Here is a 19671-nt window from a genome sequence, read left to right as displayed (position 1 = left end):
TCCTGCATTGCTACACCGTGGCATATACTGTGGATGTGTGAGACCCCAAGAGGGGATGAAGGATCTGGTGAGTGCAGTCACTATAAGAGCACGGATTAAGGCATGCACTGAGGGTTTACTCATTGGAAAATCCACCAGAATCCAGGCGGATCTCTTCACCGGCACTATAGCACCTTATAACTCAACTGCATATATCAATTATAAGTTCACCTGTTTATTCACATCAGCACTTTAAGTTTACACTATTGATTTTACTGTGTTTTTGTTTATACAGCTAATGTATATAATTATTAGGAATATTGCACTTTAATTTTATTTATTTATGAAATAAGTTGGTGTCCTACACATTGCACTTTATTGAGTCAGGTATACAGCTTGACACTCATGCACATTTAGGAGTTTACACACAGCTTCACAATAATATGCACAGTTTCACTGTGCATTTGGTGTAGGACTTGAAGACACTCATTCAATAGGCACTACCTACATCATCTTTCTTTTTTCCCCACCTAATACCTTCCTCCCATTAAGGGAGCAACACACACCTGAAACCATCAGGCTTGGAACGGCGAAATATCTACTTCTTTTTTCTTTTCTCATCTGCAGTGCAAGATTCTGTAGGTTTGGGACAAATCGGTCCAGTTTTTAGACAGGTCAACTCGGTTTTCCCTGGCTTGGTGTCTCAGAAATCTAGCTCTGGATTCAGAGAAGTCCTCTCTTCATGTTGTCTGGAAGATCTCAACATCTTGTCAGTGTGGATACCTTGTCAGTGCAGGAGACTTGGGCATCTAAAAACATCTAGTTGCCAACTAAGCATCTTGGCGCTTCATGCAATTTGGCTAGTTATGCAATGTTGGGCCATCCTACTGGAGGGTCATCTGATTTGGATCCAGTCAGATGCTATGACAATGGCATACATTAACCATCAAGGAGTAACCGGACGTCTTGCTGCAGCAAGAGAGGTAGAGCAGATCCTATCAGTTGTTTCAGGACCTGTGTCACAGGTGGAGGATGCTAAATATGTAGTCTTCCTGGCCTCCAGGTTTAACAGCAAACTGAAAAGGTTTGTATCCAAGTAAAGGGATCCTCTAGCAGAAGCAATGGATGCTCTGGTGGCTCCATGGGACAAGTACACTCTGATTTATACATTTCCTCACGGAGCAGCTAGAAGTCTTACTGTGGCAAGGGAGGTAGAGTGGATCCTGTTTTAGGTGGAACTTCCCATTCTAGGTAAAGACTATTGACAGGGCATTCTTCCTTAGCTGGCAGCTCCCAGGGTACTGGTCCATACACCCAGTGGTGTTCCAGGACTTGTGTTGCAGGTGGGGCATGCTGCATGTGGACCTCCTGGCCTCCAGGTTCAACAAAACATTTCACAGGTTTGTATCCAGGTACATGAATCCTCTAGCAGAAGCATTGGATCATTCAGCAGTAACCGGCCAAATTTATCTCTGGGCAGGCTGGTTGTACTGCAGTTGATCTATCGGCAGCAGTGATCACTGTATTCTGACTGTATTATCAGAAGCTCAAAGCCCCCATTAACAAAGAGGCACACCCATATACCAGCCTTCCCATGTGAATGAGTAAGGAGTACATAGACCTAAAAAGTCAACAGTAAATAAAGACACAGTTTTTGACAAGTACTTTTATTGAAGAAAATAAGAATAAAAAAGACCCACAATGCACATTTATCATCAATCACGTCATCCATTGATGCAGGTCCACATCCATCATGATGAACGATGCGCTGAAAGAAAAAGATCCCGCTGACTGACTGACACGTCCAATCCTGCTGTTGACTAGCGCCAAAATGACATCTATTAGGCCCTGATGCTAAAAGTAAACAAAAGGCCAGAGTAACGTCGCTGACCAGAAATTGACCATATTCATTCAGTGTAATTGCCCAAATATGACCTTGTGGCCATATTTGTTCAGTGATCTTACTCTATCCCTACCCCTAATTAATAATTACAAAAATTGTTCATCCAAAATATTAGGGGGAAGGGGGGTTTTCTATAAATTATTTTCTATGTCTTTGTTTTTACTTTTTGTAATTATTCAAATTCAAGACTTTTATATCTCTATGAAAACACCAGGCAACTTTCTTTTTTTAGAAGTAACTTTTTAGTAAAGATTTTTCAGAAAATACATGGGATACAAAGCACTGTAACATCATGGTTAAAGAAAATACAATACACTGAGGAATCAGTATTGTAAAAGAGCTTCAGCGAAAGTGTAAATGTGGAGCACAATGGTGAACTTAACAAATGAACAATAGGTAACAATACCAACTCGCAAGAGACAAGTCCACGCAAATTAAGCAGTAGTATAGCTGTAATCCTACAGCATATGAATAATAGAGTGCCAGGAACCAGGTACTCAGTGTAAAAAGGATAGAAAGAGAAGAGTAACAGACAAAGAAGGAGAAGAAAATAAAAAAGAGAAGAGGGGGGGGGGGGGGGGGGATTCTGCTCTCTCCATCATCAACCTGTATCCCAGCAGCTGAACTAAAGAGAAAAAAAAAAAGGAGGCACAATCATGGCGGATCCTCCTTAAGATGCCACAGGTTCTATCTTTTATTATGCTTCTTTAGAGTATCGTTTAGTCTAGCAGTGGGTCCTTCCATAAGTTCCACTTCCTTAATTCTAGTATATAAAGTAGTATAAGACGAGGGTTCTCATTTTTTCCAGTGGAAAGCAATGGGACATCTTGCATCAGTTGGGGCATGTCTTAATATTTTCTTATGGGTCTTAAGCCTCATACACACGATCGGTTTTCCGCCGACAAAAGCGCAGACTTTTGTCCGAAGGGCGTTGGCCCCAAACTTGTCTTGCATACAAACGGCACACAATTGTCGGCCAACAAGCCCGAACGTAGTGATGTACTACGTGGTTTTTCTGCTGTTTAGCGACACTCTTTGGTCTCCTTCTGGTAATTTCGTGTTAGTAGTAGTTTGGTGAGTGTTGATTTGTGCTTTTCATTTAGTGCTTTTGAGTTCGCACTTTTCAGTTCGTTTCTGATTGGCCGTTTGTCAACCAGCCATTTTGCGGAATGGGAGGAGATAACGTGTTATTTATTATTGGCCTTGGAGTTATTGCTTTGACCCAAGTCCAGTCCAGGAACAGGAGGGGGAGGATTTCTTGGACCGAAAATTGGTTGCTTTATTAATCGTGACCAATTATGTCATATGCCTTTGCTGCGGGAGCTCCAGGAGAATAATCCGGATGATTTTTTTAATTCTCTCCAGATGACGGACCCCTGCTTTCACCAACATTTGGCATTGTTGACCCCATAAATTAAGAAGCAGGACACATGCATGAGGCTTTTATTTTATTTTTTGATTGACTAATGATTTGATTTGGTATATTTTTCTACATAGAATGCACTAATTGGTTAAGTTCTATTGGCAGATAGCATGTCTAATTTTATTTGTTTTCTTTTTTTAATGCACAATAAAAAAATTGTGTAGAATAATACTTGGCTATGTGTTTTACTTCAAATGACAGTTTGGGAGTAGGCAGTTACATTTTAAAAAATACAATGTAAAATTGACAAGGGACACCAACATAGTTATATCTTTGATCTTAAAAACTACATGATAATGGTGTTGTGGTAACTTACACCAGAATTAAAAATTACAAGCATAATATTATTATTGATATCACTAGAAAAAAAAGCCTTTGAAACTGTATTTGCTATAACTCCATCAGTATCACCAGCAAAGCAGCTTCATTATTATCCCATTAAAGAAGAAGAGAATTGTGCGCTGCATTTTGAGATTTCATAATTTGCCATGTCACGAATGTTGATTCTCCATTACGAACATTAGTTTACAAGACCGACCGCTTCCAGCTCGTCCTTGCTTCCGAACATGCGTGTTTGTACTTTGGACTTTTGTCCGATGGACTTGTGTGCACATGCTCGGAAAATCCGACAACAGACATTTGTCCGCGGAAAATTTTAAAGCCTGCCATCCAACATTTGTCCGCGGAAAAACCATCAACAATTGTCCGATGGAGCGTACAAACAGTCTGATTTTTTTGACAACAGCCTGTCATCACACAATTCCCATTGGAAAATCCGATCGTGTGTACGCGGCTCAGTCCCAAGAGAAATAATTTAGGGGAAAAAGGGACTAAAAGAAACAGTTTTTGAACCGACTTCCAAAATGGTTCAATGGGTGGGCATTGCCAGAAAATGTGGAAAAGGGAACCTCGATCCTGTTGGCATTTCTAACAATGATTGCTGCTAGTGGAATAAAATGTATGGAGGATGTTAGGAGTCATGTATCAAAAGCAGGGTATTTAATATGAATTTTCTTTATAAAGATTGCCAATGGAGCTCTTGGCTGCTTAAGACCAAACAAGCTGCCATGCTTCTGGAGATAGCTCCTCGCCTAATATCTTTTCCCACTAGAGCATGTACAAATGTTTCCCTTTTTTTTTTTTTCAATATTTTATAGATATGAGATCAGTCCTTTCTGTGAAGGACCTGCTAGAATTACTCGTTCATTGAGACAACTTTAATCGCCCTTTTTCTACTTTTGAGTTGCTCTGTGTGCAATCTATCCCTCCTATGCATACCGTGTCTCTTTTTATATAATCTGCTTTTAATGGAGGTGTCTCCCACTAAACCTTTCCATTTTGCAGATTGCAAAAGGGAACTTTATGCTACTTTCACGGGGGAAGAAGTCCAAACATCTTGAAACCTAACCCATAAACTTTCTATAGCGAGCGTGTTACAGGAGCTGAATTATAAAGTTATTACATGATAGTATTGCTGCCCTTCTTTTCTTAATTCAGCTGTATCCGATCGCTGTTGGCATTGCACCATTCACAAAGGTACTATGCAGCATATATGAAGGGATTGTCTCATCATATGCCCATTTTGGAATTATGTCTTTAAAATTGATACAGTTTCTCAGAATCCCCAATTAGCATTGTTGTCAATGTTTATTGTATGTTTCTATCTCTAAAGTCAAGAAAGGAATTTAACATTTCTTCTTATTGGCTGCTAGAGCATTTATTTCTAGACCTTTTTGAGATCCCTATTAGGCCTAATGTATACGGGACACTGAGGCAAAGTCTTCTGAACTATTTTTTTGACCGCTTATATAACCGGCGTTAAAAAATGCTGCATTTAGTCCCGTTTTGCAGCTTTTGCATCTAGGAGCGTTTATTTAAGATAACATCATAAGACCCTCCCATAGCACAAAAAAACTATTTAACTATTTCAGCCATTCTGTGATACCAGAGTGAGTAGCGGCAGCTGAGAGAGCAGCAGTGTACTGTATCTACCTCAATTTCGATGCTTTTACTATGGATCCCATAATGAACATATGTGAGGAAATGCTCCTGATGTTGCTGTTGAGGCTAGAAAGACGTCGGAAATTGCGTGTGAGGACCAGAGTTTGTCGATACTGGACTCATCCAAGCAATTACAAGTTTTTTAATTTTTTTTTTTTAGTTTTGTAATGCAAAAAAAAATAGGGCACCTTTTAAAAACGCTTCTAAACGTAAATGCGGCTAAACGCCGGTACCACGTTTAGACGAGTTTGGCATCTGAAACGTCGGAAACTTCGGCGTCTTAGAGCCTTTTTTTGCCTTCAAAGAAGAGCCTAAACGCAACTGCCTAAAAACGACACTAAACAAACCTGTGTAAATGTACACATAAGATAACATTGGATGAGTTCAGGGGCAGCTGAAAAAAGCACCCAACTGCCTCTGAACGTCCGTTTACCAGCAGCAGTGTAGGCCTTAGCTCCTTCTATTACAGCATAAAAGTATTGAAGACGAGGCTTAAAAAAACATGTATGTGTATGTATCTCTGTCAGAATTGAGTCTATCATTCAGCCCTGGAGCATATATAAAAGAGGCATCCCAAACAGAGTGGGGGGGGGGAGAAAAGGAGAGCTTACTGAATGATAGATATACACATCACTAATAAGTAAAGTATAAAGACTTTATTCTTGTAACAATACTTAAAACATATTACATAGCTATGGTTTTTAAATAGGGAACTTGCTTACATATAATTTAGCTAGCCACTGTGGACAAGCCAAATAGATTCACACACATGCAGGACATATACAACATAAAATATGTAACAGTTTACTCAGAGACATCTGGACGCCAGGTGAATTGGGACAAGTTGTATCCACTCGGCCCATGCCGATTTGTCAGCTAATGATGTAACTGTGGAACAAACAAGTACCAGCCCCCTGGAGGCTCGAGCCATTAAGGGAAGAAGGGAGGGGGAAGAAGACCAAGGGTGATGTCCAGTCAGAGATCCCGAGATCAGGCTGTAGATAGAACAATATCATTGGGACCTATGGTCTTTATGGCATTTTTTGGACCTAAAATTAAGCATGGATTGCCTCTTTTGTATTCCTGGGTGTTCATCTCTTTATTTTCCTCCAACAGAGAATTTAGGATTTCTAACATCTCCTAATCTCTGTTGTCGGGTACATCTACCTCATCATTAGGGGTTATCTTATTTGTATGTAGGAAATGCAGGAACACCTTACGGAGAAAGAGTGTTATGTCTTTATAGACATTAAATTCGTCCATAATGTTGGTTGGAGAAAAAGACATACCTCGTTGTAATAAATTAATATGACTGGGGGCAAGTGGAAAACTTGATAGAATTATCACCTTCATGTCTACTCCTTTAATACTGTCAGTCAGTGGTCCCTCTGGTTTCTCTGACTTCTCGTCCGGGCAGCTCTATTCCGGTCCTTGTCTGTCTGTTTCTGTTGTCATCCAGACGAAGCTATGCAATAGCATTGCGAAACACATGGATGTCACTTCTGCCCGGACGCCACGATCATCACAATCGTATCCCCCACTGAGTTGGCGAGTCTACCAGGAAGTAGATGGGGAGCACCTCTACTAGACCGGCATAGTGGAAGGATCCAAGGCCCGGTATTTGCAGACCTCTACTAGCCCCTGTTTATGGAAAGCTCTAAGGTACATTAGTACCGATCCATAGGGTGAAATTCCACTTCACCTGGATATATGGACTGCACCATATGAGGAAGACACAACACATAGACATGGACTGAGTAACCCACAGGAGTGGTAATGTATGACTAATGAGACACTTCATTCCTCATATGCTTGAAACCAAGCACTACAAGTCCTCTGGCTAGGCTAACTCCTTACAGGGGATATATTAACAGGACACATCAATATTAAGGTATTCCCAAGGTGATGGCATGGACTATGCTATTATCTTTATGGACCATAGGTCCCAATGGTATTGTTCTATCTACAGCCTGATCTCGGGATCTCTGACTGGACATCACCCTTGGTCTCCCCCCCCCCCCTTCCCTTAATGGCTCGAGCCTCCAGGAAGCTGGTACTTGTTTGTTCCACACAATTAGAGCATTAGCTGACATATCGGAATGGGGCGAGTGGATACAACTTGTCCCAATTCACCTGGCGTTCGGACGTCTCTGAGTTAACTGTTACATGTTTTATGTTGTATATGTCCTGCATGTGTGTGAATCCATTTGGCTTGCCCACAGTGGCTAGCTAAATTATATGTTTACAAGTTCTCCATTTAAAAACCATAGTTATTTACCATGTTTTAACAATAAAGTGTTTATACTTTATTTATTAGTGATGTGTATATCTATCATTCAGTAAGCCATCCTTTTCTTCCCTCTGTTTGGGATGCCTCTCCTTCTATTACAGAATGGATGACTGAGCTGAATAGCCTTATGAGAATGGAAGAACTATCGGCACAATCACAGGACCCCAATCCAAATTTAGAAAAAGTTGGTTTCACTGGATGCATTTTATGGAAAGCCTAAATTTCTCCACCTTTTTGACTTATAAATGTTTCTAGGTATGGTTTTAAACCTCAGACACCTCCCACTTTGCTCTTTGGCATTAACTTGACTCGCCGTGTTTGGAGGAAGAAAAATGCTGACTTTGACCCTAAGAGCACCATCCCTACAGTCAAGCGCAGAGGTGCAAACATTATGCTTTGGGGCTGTTTCTCGGCTAAAGGTACTGGCCGGCTTTGTCGCATTGAGGGGCCAATGGACGGGGCCATGTATTGTAAAATCTTGGATAAGAACCTTCTTCCCTCAGCCAGAACAATGAAGATGGGTCGTGGATGGGTCTTCCAGTATGACAATGACCCAAAACATACCACCAAGGCAACAAAGGAGTGGCTTAAGAAGAAGCACATTAAGTTCAGGGAGTGGCCTAGCCAGTCTCCAGACCTTAATCCTATAGAAATTTTTTGGAGGGAGCTGAAGCTTGGTGTTGCCAAGCGACAGCCAAGAAACCTTAAGGATTTAGATAAGATTTGTAAAGAAGAGTGGACCAAAATCACTCCTGAGATGTGTGCAAACCTGGTAACCAACTACAAGAAATGTCTTACCTCTGTGCTTGCCAACAATGATGGTTTCTCCACCACGTATGTTTTGCTTGGAGATCAAATAATTATTTTACTCACTGAACTGCAACTCAATTTATAGCATTTGTATCATGTGTTTTTTCTGGATTGTTGGTTGATATTCTGTCTTTTATCATTTAAAATACACCTACGACAAAAATTATAAACCCTTAATTTCTTTGTAAATGGGCAAACTTACAGAATCTGCAGTGGACTGTACCTGCTCTCCCATTGCTGGATAAATGGTTTGTTTGCACTGTAGGGAGAGGCAGAGAGATCAGGACTCGGGAAGATTCCTCTCCCTTCCACTAGTCTGCTCGTTACTGTTGCCCTGATTGAGCTCCCAGTGTGCAGATGTAGAATTCGGAGCTCTGCCAATCTATCTATTCAAGGCTAAGAGCAGCAGAGCTCCAAACTGTACATTGGCACAGCAAGAGGTTGATCTATACCCTTTGTCATCCAGAATGCCTCAACGCCCCTGGCGACCTCAGACTGCAGCACCCAGGTTGAGAATGACTGACCTAAAGTACTTGTTCCTATGATTGAGATCTCTGTTCTGTATTTTGTCTGTAGGTCGAGGTTGGAGTCGGAACAGATCCATAAAGCGAAGACACGGCACTCAACAGAGACAACCACCTCTGGCAATGCAGAAGGAAAGGAGGATGGCAAACCAGCTGGAGAAGATAATACAGGTGAATTATGGAGTGTTTGATTAGGCATTCCCCTAGATCTGGAATTTTGTATTTTTCCACTAACTTGTATTACATTTTTAATGAGCAAAAATTTTTTTACTTTTTTTTGTTTTGCATAAAGTAGAGATGGGTCAGAACCTCTGTTGGGTTTTGTAGGTGCCATCCTATGCCTCCAACCAGAAATCAGTACTTTGTTCAGATCTTTGCAAAGAAAAATGCTTTCAGAGCAATAAGGCTCCCTTGGAAGACACTTTTATCTTATACATCTTATATTTGAATTCACAGCAATGCCAGTGCCAAGGTGTAGGTTGTCTTATTCCCCGTTGTGTGAGTGGTCAGGGAAAAGTAGAATTAGGATAGCTGCCATTGCAAGCACTGTAGTGGTAATCCCAATCTTGACTTCAGTACCCAGTGAAGGTTCTCTACCTTGTCATCCAAAACAAGCATACATTGAATTCCTACAAGTCTGAATTTTCATCCATCCATATTCTTTTTTTTTTTTTTTGGTTAATGAATTGATACTTAAAAAAGTCAGGATCAGGATGACACTGCAGTGTTGGCTCAAGTGTTTTTTATCTTCATAGGTTCAAGATTAAATAGGCTTTCTCAAATGGATGATACATAGAGAAAAATAAGACCCCTCAGTTCAGAGCAAACCTGACATCTGTGTTAAGTGCCTGTAAGTTGATAAAAAATGAGATAGATCTATATATCAGTGCATATAGTCAGACTTCTGTGGCACATAATTGTGAAGCGTAAGGAAGATACCGGTAGTAAATGATTTATACAGTTTTTTTACAAATAAATATGTGAAAAGTGTGGCGTGCATTTGTATTCAGCCCCCCTGAGTCAACACTTTGTAGAACCAAAAAAGAGGGGGGAAGGACTTGTATGGACTTTATAGGCACAGTTACACAAAAATCAGTAATTAATATAAAAATGTATTTATTGAAAAAGACATCCAAAAATACAATTCCATAAAAGCCACAATGGATCTATATACAAAAATTAGTGGATAAAAAACGCTGCTGTATAGAACCATATAACTGCAAACAGAGACTTAAAGGATGAGGACATCATTCCATAATAGCATAAGTCCGATAGTATGGATATACAACAGACAGGTGTTGAAGATTCAGCATAGAAGTGGGCTTTGTAGAACCACCTTTCGCTGTAGTTACAGCTGCAAGTCTTTTTGGGGATGTCTCTACCAGCTTTGCACATGTAGAGTAACATTTTTGATCATTCTCTTTTGCAAATAGCTCAAGCTCTGTCAGATTGGATGGAGAGTGTCTGTGAACAGTCGCCACAGATTCTCAATTGGATTTAGGTCTGGACTTTGACTGAGCTAGTCTAAGACATGAATATGCTTTGACCTAAATCATTCCATTGTAGCTCGGGCTGTATGATTAGGGTTGTTGTCCTGCTAGAAGGTGAGCCTCCCCCCCAGTCTCAAGTCTTTTGCAGGCTCTTAACAGGTTTTCTTCTAAGATTGCCCTGTATTTGGCTCCATCCATCTTCCCATCAACTCTGACCAGCTTCCCTGTCCCTGCTGAAGAAAAGCATCCCCACAAAATGATGCCACCACCACGTTTCACAGTGGGGATGGTGTTTCAGGGTGATGGGCAGTTAGTTTTCCGCCACACGTTGCGTTTTGCTTTTGGGGCAAAAAGTAAAATTTTGGTCTCAGCTGACCAGAGCACCTTCTTCCACATGTTTGCTGTGTCCCCCACATGGCTTCTCCCAAACTGCAAACAGGACTTCTTATGGCTTTCTTTTTTTTTTTTTTTAATATTTAGTACAGAAATTGTACTTTGTCCATTATATTGATAGGAATAAACCTAGTTTACAAATTAAAATTATTCTAAGCAGGGGAATTGGCGCTGTCCGACTATATGTGTATGGGTGATAGTTCTTCCAAAATAACAAAATAACGAAATAACAAAGTGTAAATTTAAAACAAATGTGTCAGAGATATCAAGAGAATATTAATGTGCATATAAAAAAATGAATAAACGGTCCTTCTATGTGTAACGTCCTACATACACACAATTAACCACCACTGCGCCTCGGAGCAAATCAATTGAATGGTGATAAACATCAATTGGTAAAGCCTATCTGAAGCTGCCACTTAGTGTATAATAGTATCTAAAAAATATTTTTAAATCTTGTGACGTGATAATGATGTATTGCAACCCACGTGAAGAATAAAAATGTGGCGCTATTCTAATCACTCTTTCCGTAATATTACCATTACAAGTGAATATCCTAAACTAATAACCCTTTTGTTCAAAGGGTGTGAATCAAACAAATAATTAGTGAAAAATAGTGATAATAAAAATCAGAAAATAAAAACAAAAAAACAAAAAACAAAAAACACCAAAACGCAATGAAGTGACTTCAGTGACTCAGTGATATTGCTGAAAATCGCAGATGTGTCACTTCTATAATTAAGTGTGCAGTTGATCAATAACACACTCAGCATGAACTTCGTGACTAAATAACATAAAAGGTCCAATAGTAAGTGCACATATGTGAAATAAAGAAAGTCCGTGATGAAGATGCACAATAAATAGTGTCACAGCAAATCTTGGAAGATCCTGCAGTAAACTTGAACTCTCCACCACACCTCTGTGTTCAGTGTTCCCTCTCCCAATAGACAGTCTCTTACCAACTCTGTATGCCTCCACTTTCGTATGAGGCTAGCAAGCATAAGAATATCCAGGCAATCAGAAGGGGTTAAATGTATTCCATTCAGGGACTCGTTCCATATGTAAATGAGAAAGAACTCCCAATAGTGTGATAACGTAAAAACTTTTAATATCCACACTACAAAATACACTACAAAGGGTACACTCACATTGTGTCAACTTTATAACAGCACATCAAAACACTCCACGGCACTCTGTGCACAGCAATCTCAACAAGGTAATCTGGGTGGTCTATCCTAAGGTTTTCACATAGGGTGTGTGGTCACGGAGGACCTCAATGCCAACAGCGTGTGTAGGGATCTATCTCACCCACTCCTCGCTCGCTCTTCCAGTGACTCCTCCGTCTCCCTGACAAGTGAACCGCAGCCCCTTGTTCTCTTAAGCCACACAGTCTCTGGTGTTTATCCTTCTCTCGGCCTTGCCCCCGACATGTTTCGCTACAACTGTAGCTTATTCATGGGATAGGCCGCTCAGATTGTCAATCTACTTATATAACCTCCCTCCCCTCTGTCTGTCTAAGGGGATCTCAGTGCGCATGCGCGTCCCGCGCATGCGCAGTTAGAGTGTCCCCATAACGCGCAAACCACAGCTATATGCAGCTGTCTGTTTATCCTGTCATGTTATTCTCTGCAGCGGTTTCAAGTTATTGACATCCCACTGCTCAATATCTATGAATCTGGGTGTCCTAAAACCCAATGACAGTTTGAAAGTTATATTGAATGTCCTGGAATGTATTTCAGAGCGCTTTATGCGCTTAATACTGATACAAACTACACAATATAGGAGTGCTTTAATTCCCTCTCCATTAATCCGAGGGATCCAGAGCTTCTCAAATTGTCAGCTAATACTCTCATTGGTCTGTAGCATTGAGTGTCCTCACTACCATACACCAAAAAGAGGTATAAAACCATATATTAATAATCTGTAGCTCTAGAAATTAAAAAATATATATATAATGCATAAAATTATATCAAATGGAAGAATAGGCTTGGCTAAATTCAAAATAAAATGAGATCAGACATATTGCATCTGATGTTACTACAACTGCCTCTATTAATATCAGTTATATGTAACCAATTTCAGGAATATTATTACAGTATTCCAAAAAATTCTGCCTGAAACCATTGTATATCTATAGCTATATCACATATCATTATATTAGGATATCTATACTCCATATTCTCACATAAGTAATATATCCATTAATTCTAATTGGCATGGTCATAACTCGAAGCTATCATCTGATTATCTTCAAAGAATAATAAATCAGAGACATACATACAGTACGTACAAAAATATATATAAAAAATATAAAAAATATATATATATATAAGGATAAAAAAATTATTATGTAAAAAACTGGACAATCTACTAACAGGCACCGCATTATCTTACTGTTAGGAAAGTTCTGTATTCATCTTATCACAAAATAACACTATTTATCCTGCAGGAAGTATGAATACAACTCTGGGGTGTATGGGGAAACAGTACCATTTTACCTGGGGGCAGGGATTAATGTACCAATCTTAAACCCGAGAGAATATGCCTGCTCAGCTAAAAATCGTTGATGAAGCAATTGAGGTCTAGCTCAATGTTGAGCCCCCTCGGAGTGAGGCTTTTAAACAGGAATATCCATTCCGTTTCTCGGCGTGACAAATCCCTCACTCTGTTCGAGCCTCTCCAGGAGGGGTATACCACCTCTAAGCCACAAAATTGTAGCAAGGATGGGTCCCGTTGATGTTTCTCCCTAAAGTGCATAGACACGCTATGATACTTGTACCCATTTCTTATGTTGGTCAGATGCTCACTAATCCTAATCTTTAGTTGCCTTTTCGTTCTACCAACATAATACAAGCCACAGGGGCACCACATGAGATATACAACATGTGTGGTGGTGCACGTGCTAAATTCCTTGATCTCGAACCTATCCCCCTCTCTGTTGGTGACAGTGGTGACACCTCTATTCCTAACCTTTACTGTCTTACAACAGACACACTTCCCACAGCAGTAAAAGCCCTTAAAACCAAAGGACAAAGATCTTGAATTAGGTGGATCAAGGATCTTTTTCACTATTTGGTCTCCTATACTCGGGGCTCTTCTATATATAAACCTCGGCTGAGTTGACAAGATATCCCCCAGATATTTGTCTCTACATAGTATGTGCCAGTATTTTCTAAAGATATGCTCAATGTCCTTATACTGACAATGGAACCCGGATATAAAGCTTAATTGATGCCTGGTTTCCTCATTTTGTACTCCTTTTTCTTTCAGGCATTCCTCTCTAGGGATCTCAGCAACTTCCTCTATTATTTCGGCTAATACGTCTTCCTTATAGCCCTTCTGCATAAATTTTTCCTTCAGGATATCTGATTGAGTTAGGAAGTCTTCCTTCAACGTGCAATTCCGACGGATCCGCAGCAGTTGGCCCTTCGGTATGTTTTTTATCCATGATGGATGATGTCCACTAGCCACGGACAAATAACTGTTGCGGTCCGTCGGTTTGAAGTACACCTTGGTTTTCAGTGATCCATTCATTTTTTCTATAGTGACATCAAGAAAATTGATCGACTCCTCACTAACTTGGTATTCCAATTTAATGTTGTTTGTATTGTTGTTAAGGTGTTTCAAGAATACCTCCAACGATTCCTTCGTGCCCTGCCATATTAGCAAAATGTCATCAATGAACCTTCTGTAGAAGACCATTTCAGGTCTATTGATGTTAAAAATACGTCTGTCCTCCCATTCAGACATGAACAGGTTGGCGAGGCTGGGGGCGTATTTTGCCCCCATTGCCACGCCAACCTGCTGGGAATAGAAGTGTCCATCGAACCAGAAGTAGTTGTGGGACATGCAGAAATCTAGTGCATGTCCCACAAATTTCTTCTGTGCAAAAGGAATATCGTCCCGTTTGCTGAGCGCCCAATTGAGGGCCAGCGCTGCATCTTCATGCTGTATATTGGTATACAGCGACGCTACGTCGGCTGTCACCAAATAAGATGTCACTGTGGAGTCAAGCTTCACTGGTTCCAACAATCGTAGCAAGTCCGAGGTATCCTTCAGATATGCTTTCGTTGTCTTCACACTGGGTTGTAGGAACTTGTCTAAATATTCTCCCAGTCTCGCAGTAACAGAACCAATCCCGTTTACTATGGGTCGCGGAGGTGGATGTAGGGTGTTTTTATGTACTTTAGGTAGTGTATATATCACTGGTATGCGACGAATATAAGTGGGGTGACGTTAGACCACAAGGAGATTAACATCTTAAATTTAGGCCTAAAGTGTGCACCTAAAAAACAAATGAATAAATTCCAGGTATATATTGACACACACAAGTTCATTCGGACATTGAACATAAAAAAGCATTTTCTGAGTCACCCAGTGGAAGCAAATATGAGGGCTTCACGGACCCCGGTTAATATAGACAGTGGCCTAAAGAACAGGTCCATCTTCAACCCCTTGATTCAAAACAACCACTTTGTGGAGGTATTTAAAAATCTCGTCTTAAAAGATATCGAGGAATTACCTGTTAGAAAAGGGGTGAATCCCTATTACATTAAGGAGGGGATCGAATCCTTGGAAAATAGGAAAAACATCATTATCCGTCCAGCGGATAAGGGTGGTGGTGTGGTAATCATGGATAAGAAATTTTACCATGATCAACTGGTGGAACTACTGAGTGACCAAAATACTTATATGAAATTGAAGTCAGATCCCACAGATTCATATAGTATACAATTGGCTGCGCTTGTAGAATGGGGATTTGGGATGAGGGCCCTGAACCCTAAGGAAAAAAGGTATTTAGTTCCAAGCGCAAGTCGCATACCAGTGATATATACACTACCTAAAGTACATAAAAACACCCTACATCCACCTCCGCGACCCATAGTAAACGGGATTGGTTCTGTTACTGCGAGACTGGGAGAATATTTAGACAAGTTCCTACAACCCAGTGTGAAGACAACGAAAGCATATCTGAAGGATACCTCGGACTTGCTACGATTGTTGGAACCAGTGAAGCTTGACTCCACAGTGACATCTTATTTGGTGACAGCCGACGTAGCGTCGCTGTATACCAATATACAGCATGAAGATGCAGCGCTGGCCCTCAATTGGGCGCTCAGCAAACGGGACGATATTCCTTTTGCACAGAAGAAATTTGTGGGACATGCACTAGATTTCTGCATGTCCCACAACTACTTCTGGTTCGATGGACACTTCTATTCCCAGCAGGTTGGCGTGGCAATGGGGGCAAAATACGCCCCCAGCCTCGCCAACCTGTTCATGTCTGAATGGGAGGACAGACGTATTTTTAACATCAATAGACCTGAAATGGTCTTCTACAGAAGGTTCATTGATGACATTTTGCTAATATGGCAGGGCACGAAGGAATCGTTGGAGGTATTCTTGAAACACCTTAACAACAATACAAACAACATTAAATTGGAATACCAAGTTAGTGAGGAGTCGATCAATTTTCTTGATGTCACTATAGAAAAAATGAATGGATCACTGAAAACCAAGGTGTACTTCAAACCGACGGACCGCAACAGTTATTTGTCCGTGGCTAGTGGACATCATCCATCATGGATAAAAAACATACCGAAGGGCCAACTGCTGCGGATCCGTCGGAATTGCACGTTGAAGGAAGACTTCCTAACTCAATCAGATATCCTGAAGGAAAAATTTATGCAGAAGGGCTATAAGGAAGACGTATTAGCCGAAATAATAGAGGAAGTTGCTGAGATCCCTAGAGAGGAATGCCTGAAAGAAAAAGGAGTACAAAATGAGGAAACCAGGCATCAATTAAGCTTTATATCCGGGTTCCATTGTCAGTATAAGGACATTGAGCATATCTTTAGAAAATACTGGCACATACTATGTAGAGACAAATATCTGGGGGATATCTTGTCAACTCAGCCGAGGTTTATATATAGAAGAGCCCCGAGTATAGGAGACCAAATAGTGAAAAAGATCCTTGATCCACCTAATTCAAGATCTTTGTCCTTTGGTTTTAAGGGCTTTTACTGCTGTGGGAAGTGTGTCTGTTGTAAGACAGTAAAGGTTAGGAATAGAGGTGTCACCACTGTCACCAACAGAGAGGGGGATAGGTTCGAGATCAAGGAATTTAGCACGTGCACCACCACACATGTTGTATATCTCATGTGGTGCCCCTGTGGCTTGTATTATGTTGGTAGAACGAAAAGGCAACTAAAGATTAGGATTAGTGAGCATCTGACCAACATAAGAAATGGGTACAAGTATCATAGCGTGTCTATGCACTTTAGGGAGAAACATCAACGGGACCCATCCTTGCTACAATTTTGTGGCTTAGAGGTGGTATACCCCTCCTGGAGAGGCTCGAACAGAGTGAGGGATTTGTCACGCCGAGAAACGGAATGGATATTCCTGTTTAAAAGCCTCACTCCGAGGGGGCTCAACATTGAGCTAGACCTCAATTGCTTCATCAACGATTTTTAGCTGAGCAGGCATATTCTCTCGGGTTTAAGATTGGTACATTAATCCCTGCCCCCAGGTAAAATGGTACTGTTTCCCCATACACCCCAGAGTTGTATTCATACTTCCTGCAGGATAAATAGTGTTATTTTGTGATAAGATGAATACAGAACTTTCCTAACAGTAAGATAATGCGGTGCCTGTTAGTAGATTGTCCAGTTTTTTACATAATAATTTTTTTATCCTTATATATATATATATTTTTTATATTTTTTATATATATTTTTGTACGTACTGTATGTATGTCTCTGATTTATTATTCTTTGAAGATAATCAGATGATAGCTTCGAGTTATGACCATGCCAATTAGAATTAATGGATATATTACTTATGTGAGAATATGGAGTATAGATATCCTAATATAATGATATGTGATATAGCTATAGATATACAATGGTTTCAGGCAGAATTTTTTGGAATACTGTAATAATATTCCTGAAATTGGTTACATATAACTGATATTAATAGAGGCAGTTGTAGTAACATCAGATGCAATATGTCTGATCTCATTTTATTTTGAATTTAGCCAAGCCTATTCTTCCATTTGATATAATTTTATGCATTATATATATATTTTTTAATTTCTAGAGCTACAGATTATTAATATATGGTTTTATACCTCTTTTTGGTGTATGGTAGTGAGGACACTCAATGCTACAGACCAATGAGAGTATTAGCTGACAATTTGAGAAGCTCTGGATCCCTCGGATTAATGGAGAGGGAATTAAAGCACTCCTATATTGTGTAGTTTGTATCAGTATTAAGCGCATAAAGCGCTCTGAAATACATTCCAGGACATTCAATATAACTTTCAAACTGTCATTGGGTTTTAGGACACCCAGATTCATAGATATTGAGCAGTGGGATGTCAATAACTTGAAACCGCTGCAGAGAATAACATGACAGGATAAACAGACAGCTGCATATAGCTGTGGTTTGCGCGTTATGGGGACACTCTAACTGCGCATGCGCGGGACACGCGGGACGCGCATGCGCACTGAGATCCCCTTAGACAGACAGAGGGGAGGGAGGTTATATAAGTAGATTGACAATCTGAGCGGCCTATCCCATGAATAAGCTACAGTTGTAGCGAAACATGTCGGGGGCAAGGCCGAGAGAAGGATAAACACCAGAGACTGTGTGGCTTAAGAGAACAAGGGGCTGCGGTTCACTTGTCAGGGAGACGGAGGAGTCACTGGAAGAGCGAGCGAGGAGTGGGTGAGATAGATCCCTACACACGCTGTTGGCATTGAGGTCCTCCGTGACCACACACCCTATGTGAAAACCTTAGGATAGACCACCCAGATTACCTTGTTGAGATTGCTGTGCACAGAGTGCCGTGGAGTGTTTTGATGTGCTGTTATAAAGTTGACACAATGTGAGTGTACCCTTTGTAGTGTATTTTGTAGTGTGGATATTAAAAGTTTTTACGTTATCACACTATTGGGAGTTCTTTCTCATTTACATATGGAACGAGTCCCTGAATGGAATACATTTAACCCCTTCTGATTGCCTGGATATTCTTATGCTTGCTAGCCTCATACGAAAGTGGAGGCATACAGAGTTGGTAAGAGACTGTCTATTGGGAGAGGGAACACTGAACACAGAGGTGTGGTGGAGAGTTCAAGTTTACTGCAGGATCTTCCAAGATTTGCTGTGACACTATTTATTGTGCATCTTCATCACGGACTTTCTTTATTTCACATATGTGCACTTACTATTGGACCTTTTATGTTATTTAGTCACGAAGTTCATGCTGAGTGTGTTATTGATCAACTGCACACTTAATTATAGAAGTGACACATCTGCGATTTTCAGCAATATCACTGAGTCACTGAAGTCACTTCATTGCGTTTTGGTGTTTTTTGTTTTTTTGTTTTTATTTTCTGATTTTTATTATCACTATTTTTCACTAATTATTTGTTTGATTCACACCCTTTGAACAAAAGGGTTATTAGTTTAGGATATTCACTTGTAATGGTAATATTACGGAAAGAGTGATTAGAATAGCGCCACATTTTTATTCTTCACGTGGGTTGCAATACATCATTATCACGTCACAAGATTTAAAAATATTTTTTACATATAAAAAAATATTAATGTGCATATAAAAAATCTGTATGTTGAATGAATCACCTATAAAGTATAATGAAAAAAAAAAAAATTGCAAAGTGCTCTAAAAACGCATGTAAAAAACGCATGTAAAAAATCCCATATGCAGTAAAAATTGATGTCTATATCTTAAAAGTGATCCCTATATATAAAAATACCTAGGGAACGGAAACCAATAAACAATGGTGAAAACAAATATGGTAATCCGCATGAGCAATTACTAAAACACATAA

At 40.1% G+C, this 19671-nt stretch overlaps 1 protein-coding gene across 1 annotated transcript in view; it reads left to right on the top strand.

Annotated features, from left to right (window-relative positions):
* The window catches only part of STX18 (syntaxin 18), a 252106-nt gene that overhangs the window by 161935 nt on the left and 70500 nt on the right, over window positions 1-19671 (top strand). The window contains exon 6 of the mRNA XM_073610225.1: window positions 8983-9101. Within this exon, the coding sequence (XP_073466326.1) occupies window positions 8983-9101 (119 nt within the window). The remainder of the gene's footprint in view (window positions 1-8982; window positions 9102-19671) is intronic.

This window comes from Aquarana catesbeiana, linkage group LG01 (assembly GCF_042186555.1).
Source record: "Aquarana catesbeiana isolate 2022-GZ linkage group LG01, ASM4218655v1, whole genome shotgun sequence".
Taxonomy (NCBI): Eukaryota; Metazoa; Chordata; class Amphibia; order Anura; family Ranidae; genus Aquarana; species Aquarana catesbeiana.
Note: the sequence above shows the minus strand (reverse complement) of the source record. Positions and strands in the feature narration are given on the sequence as shown.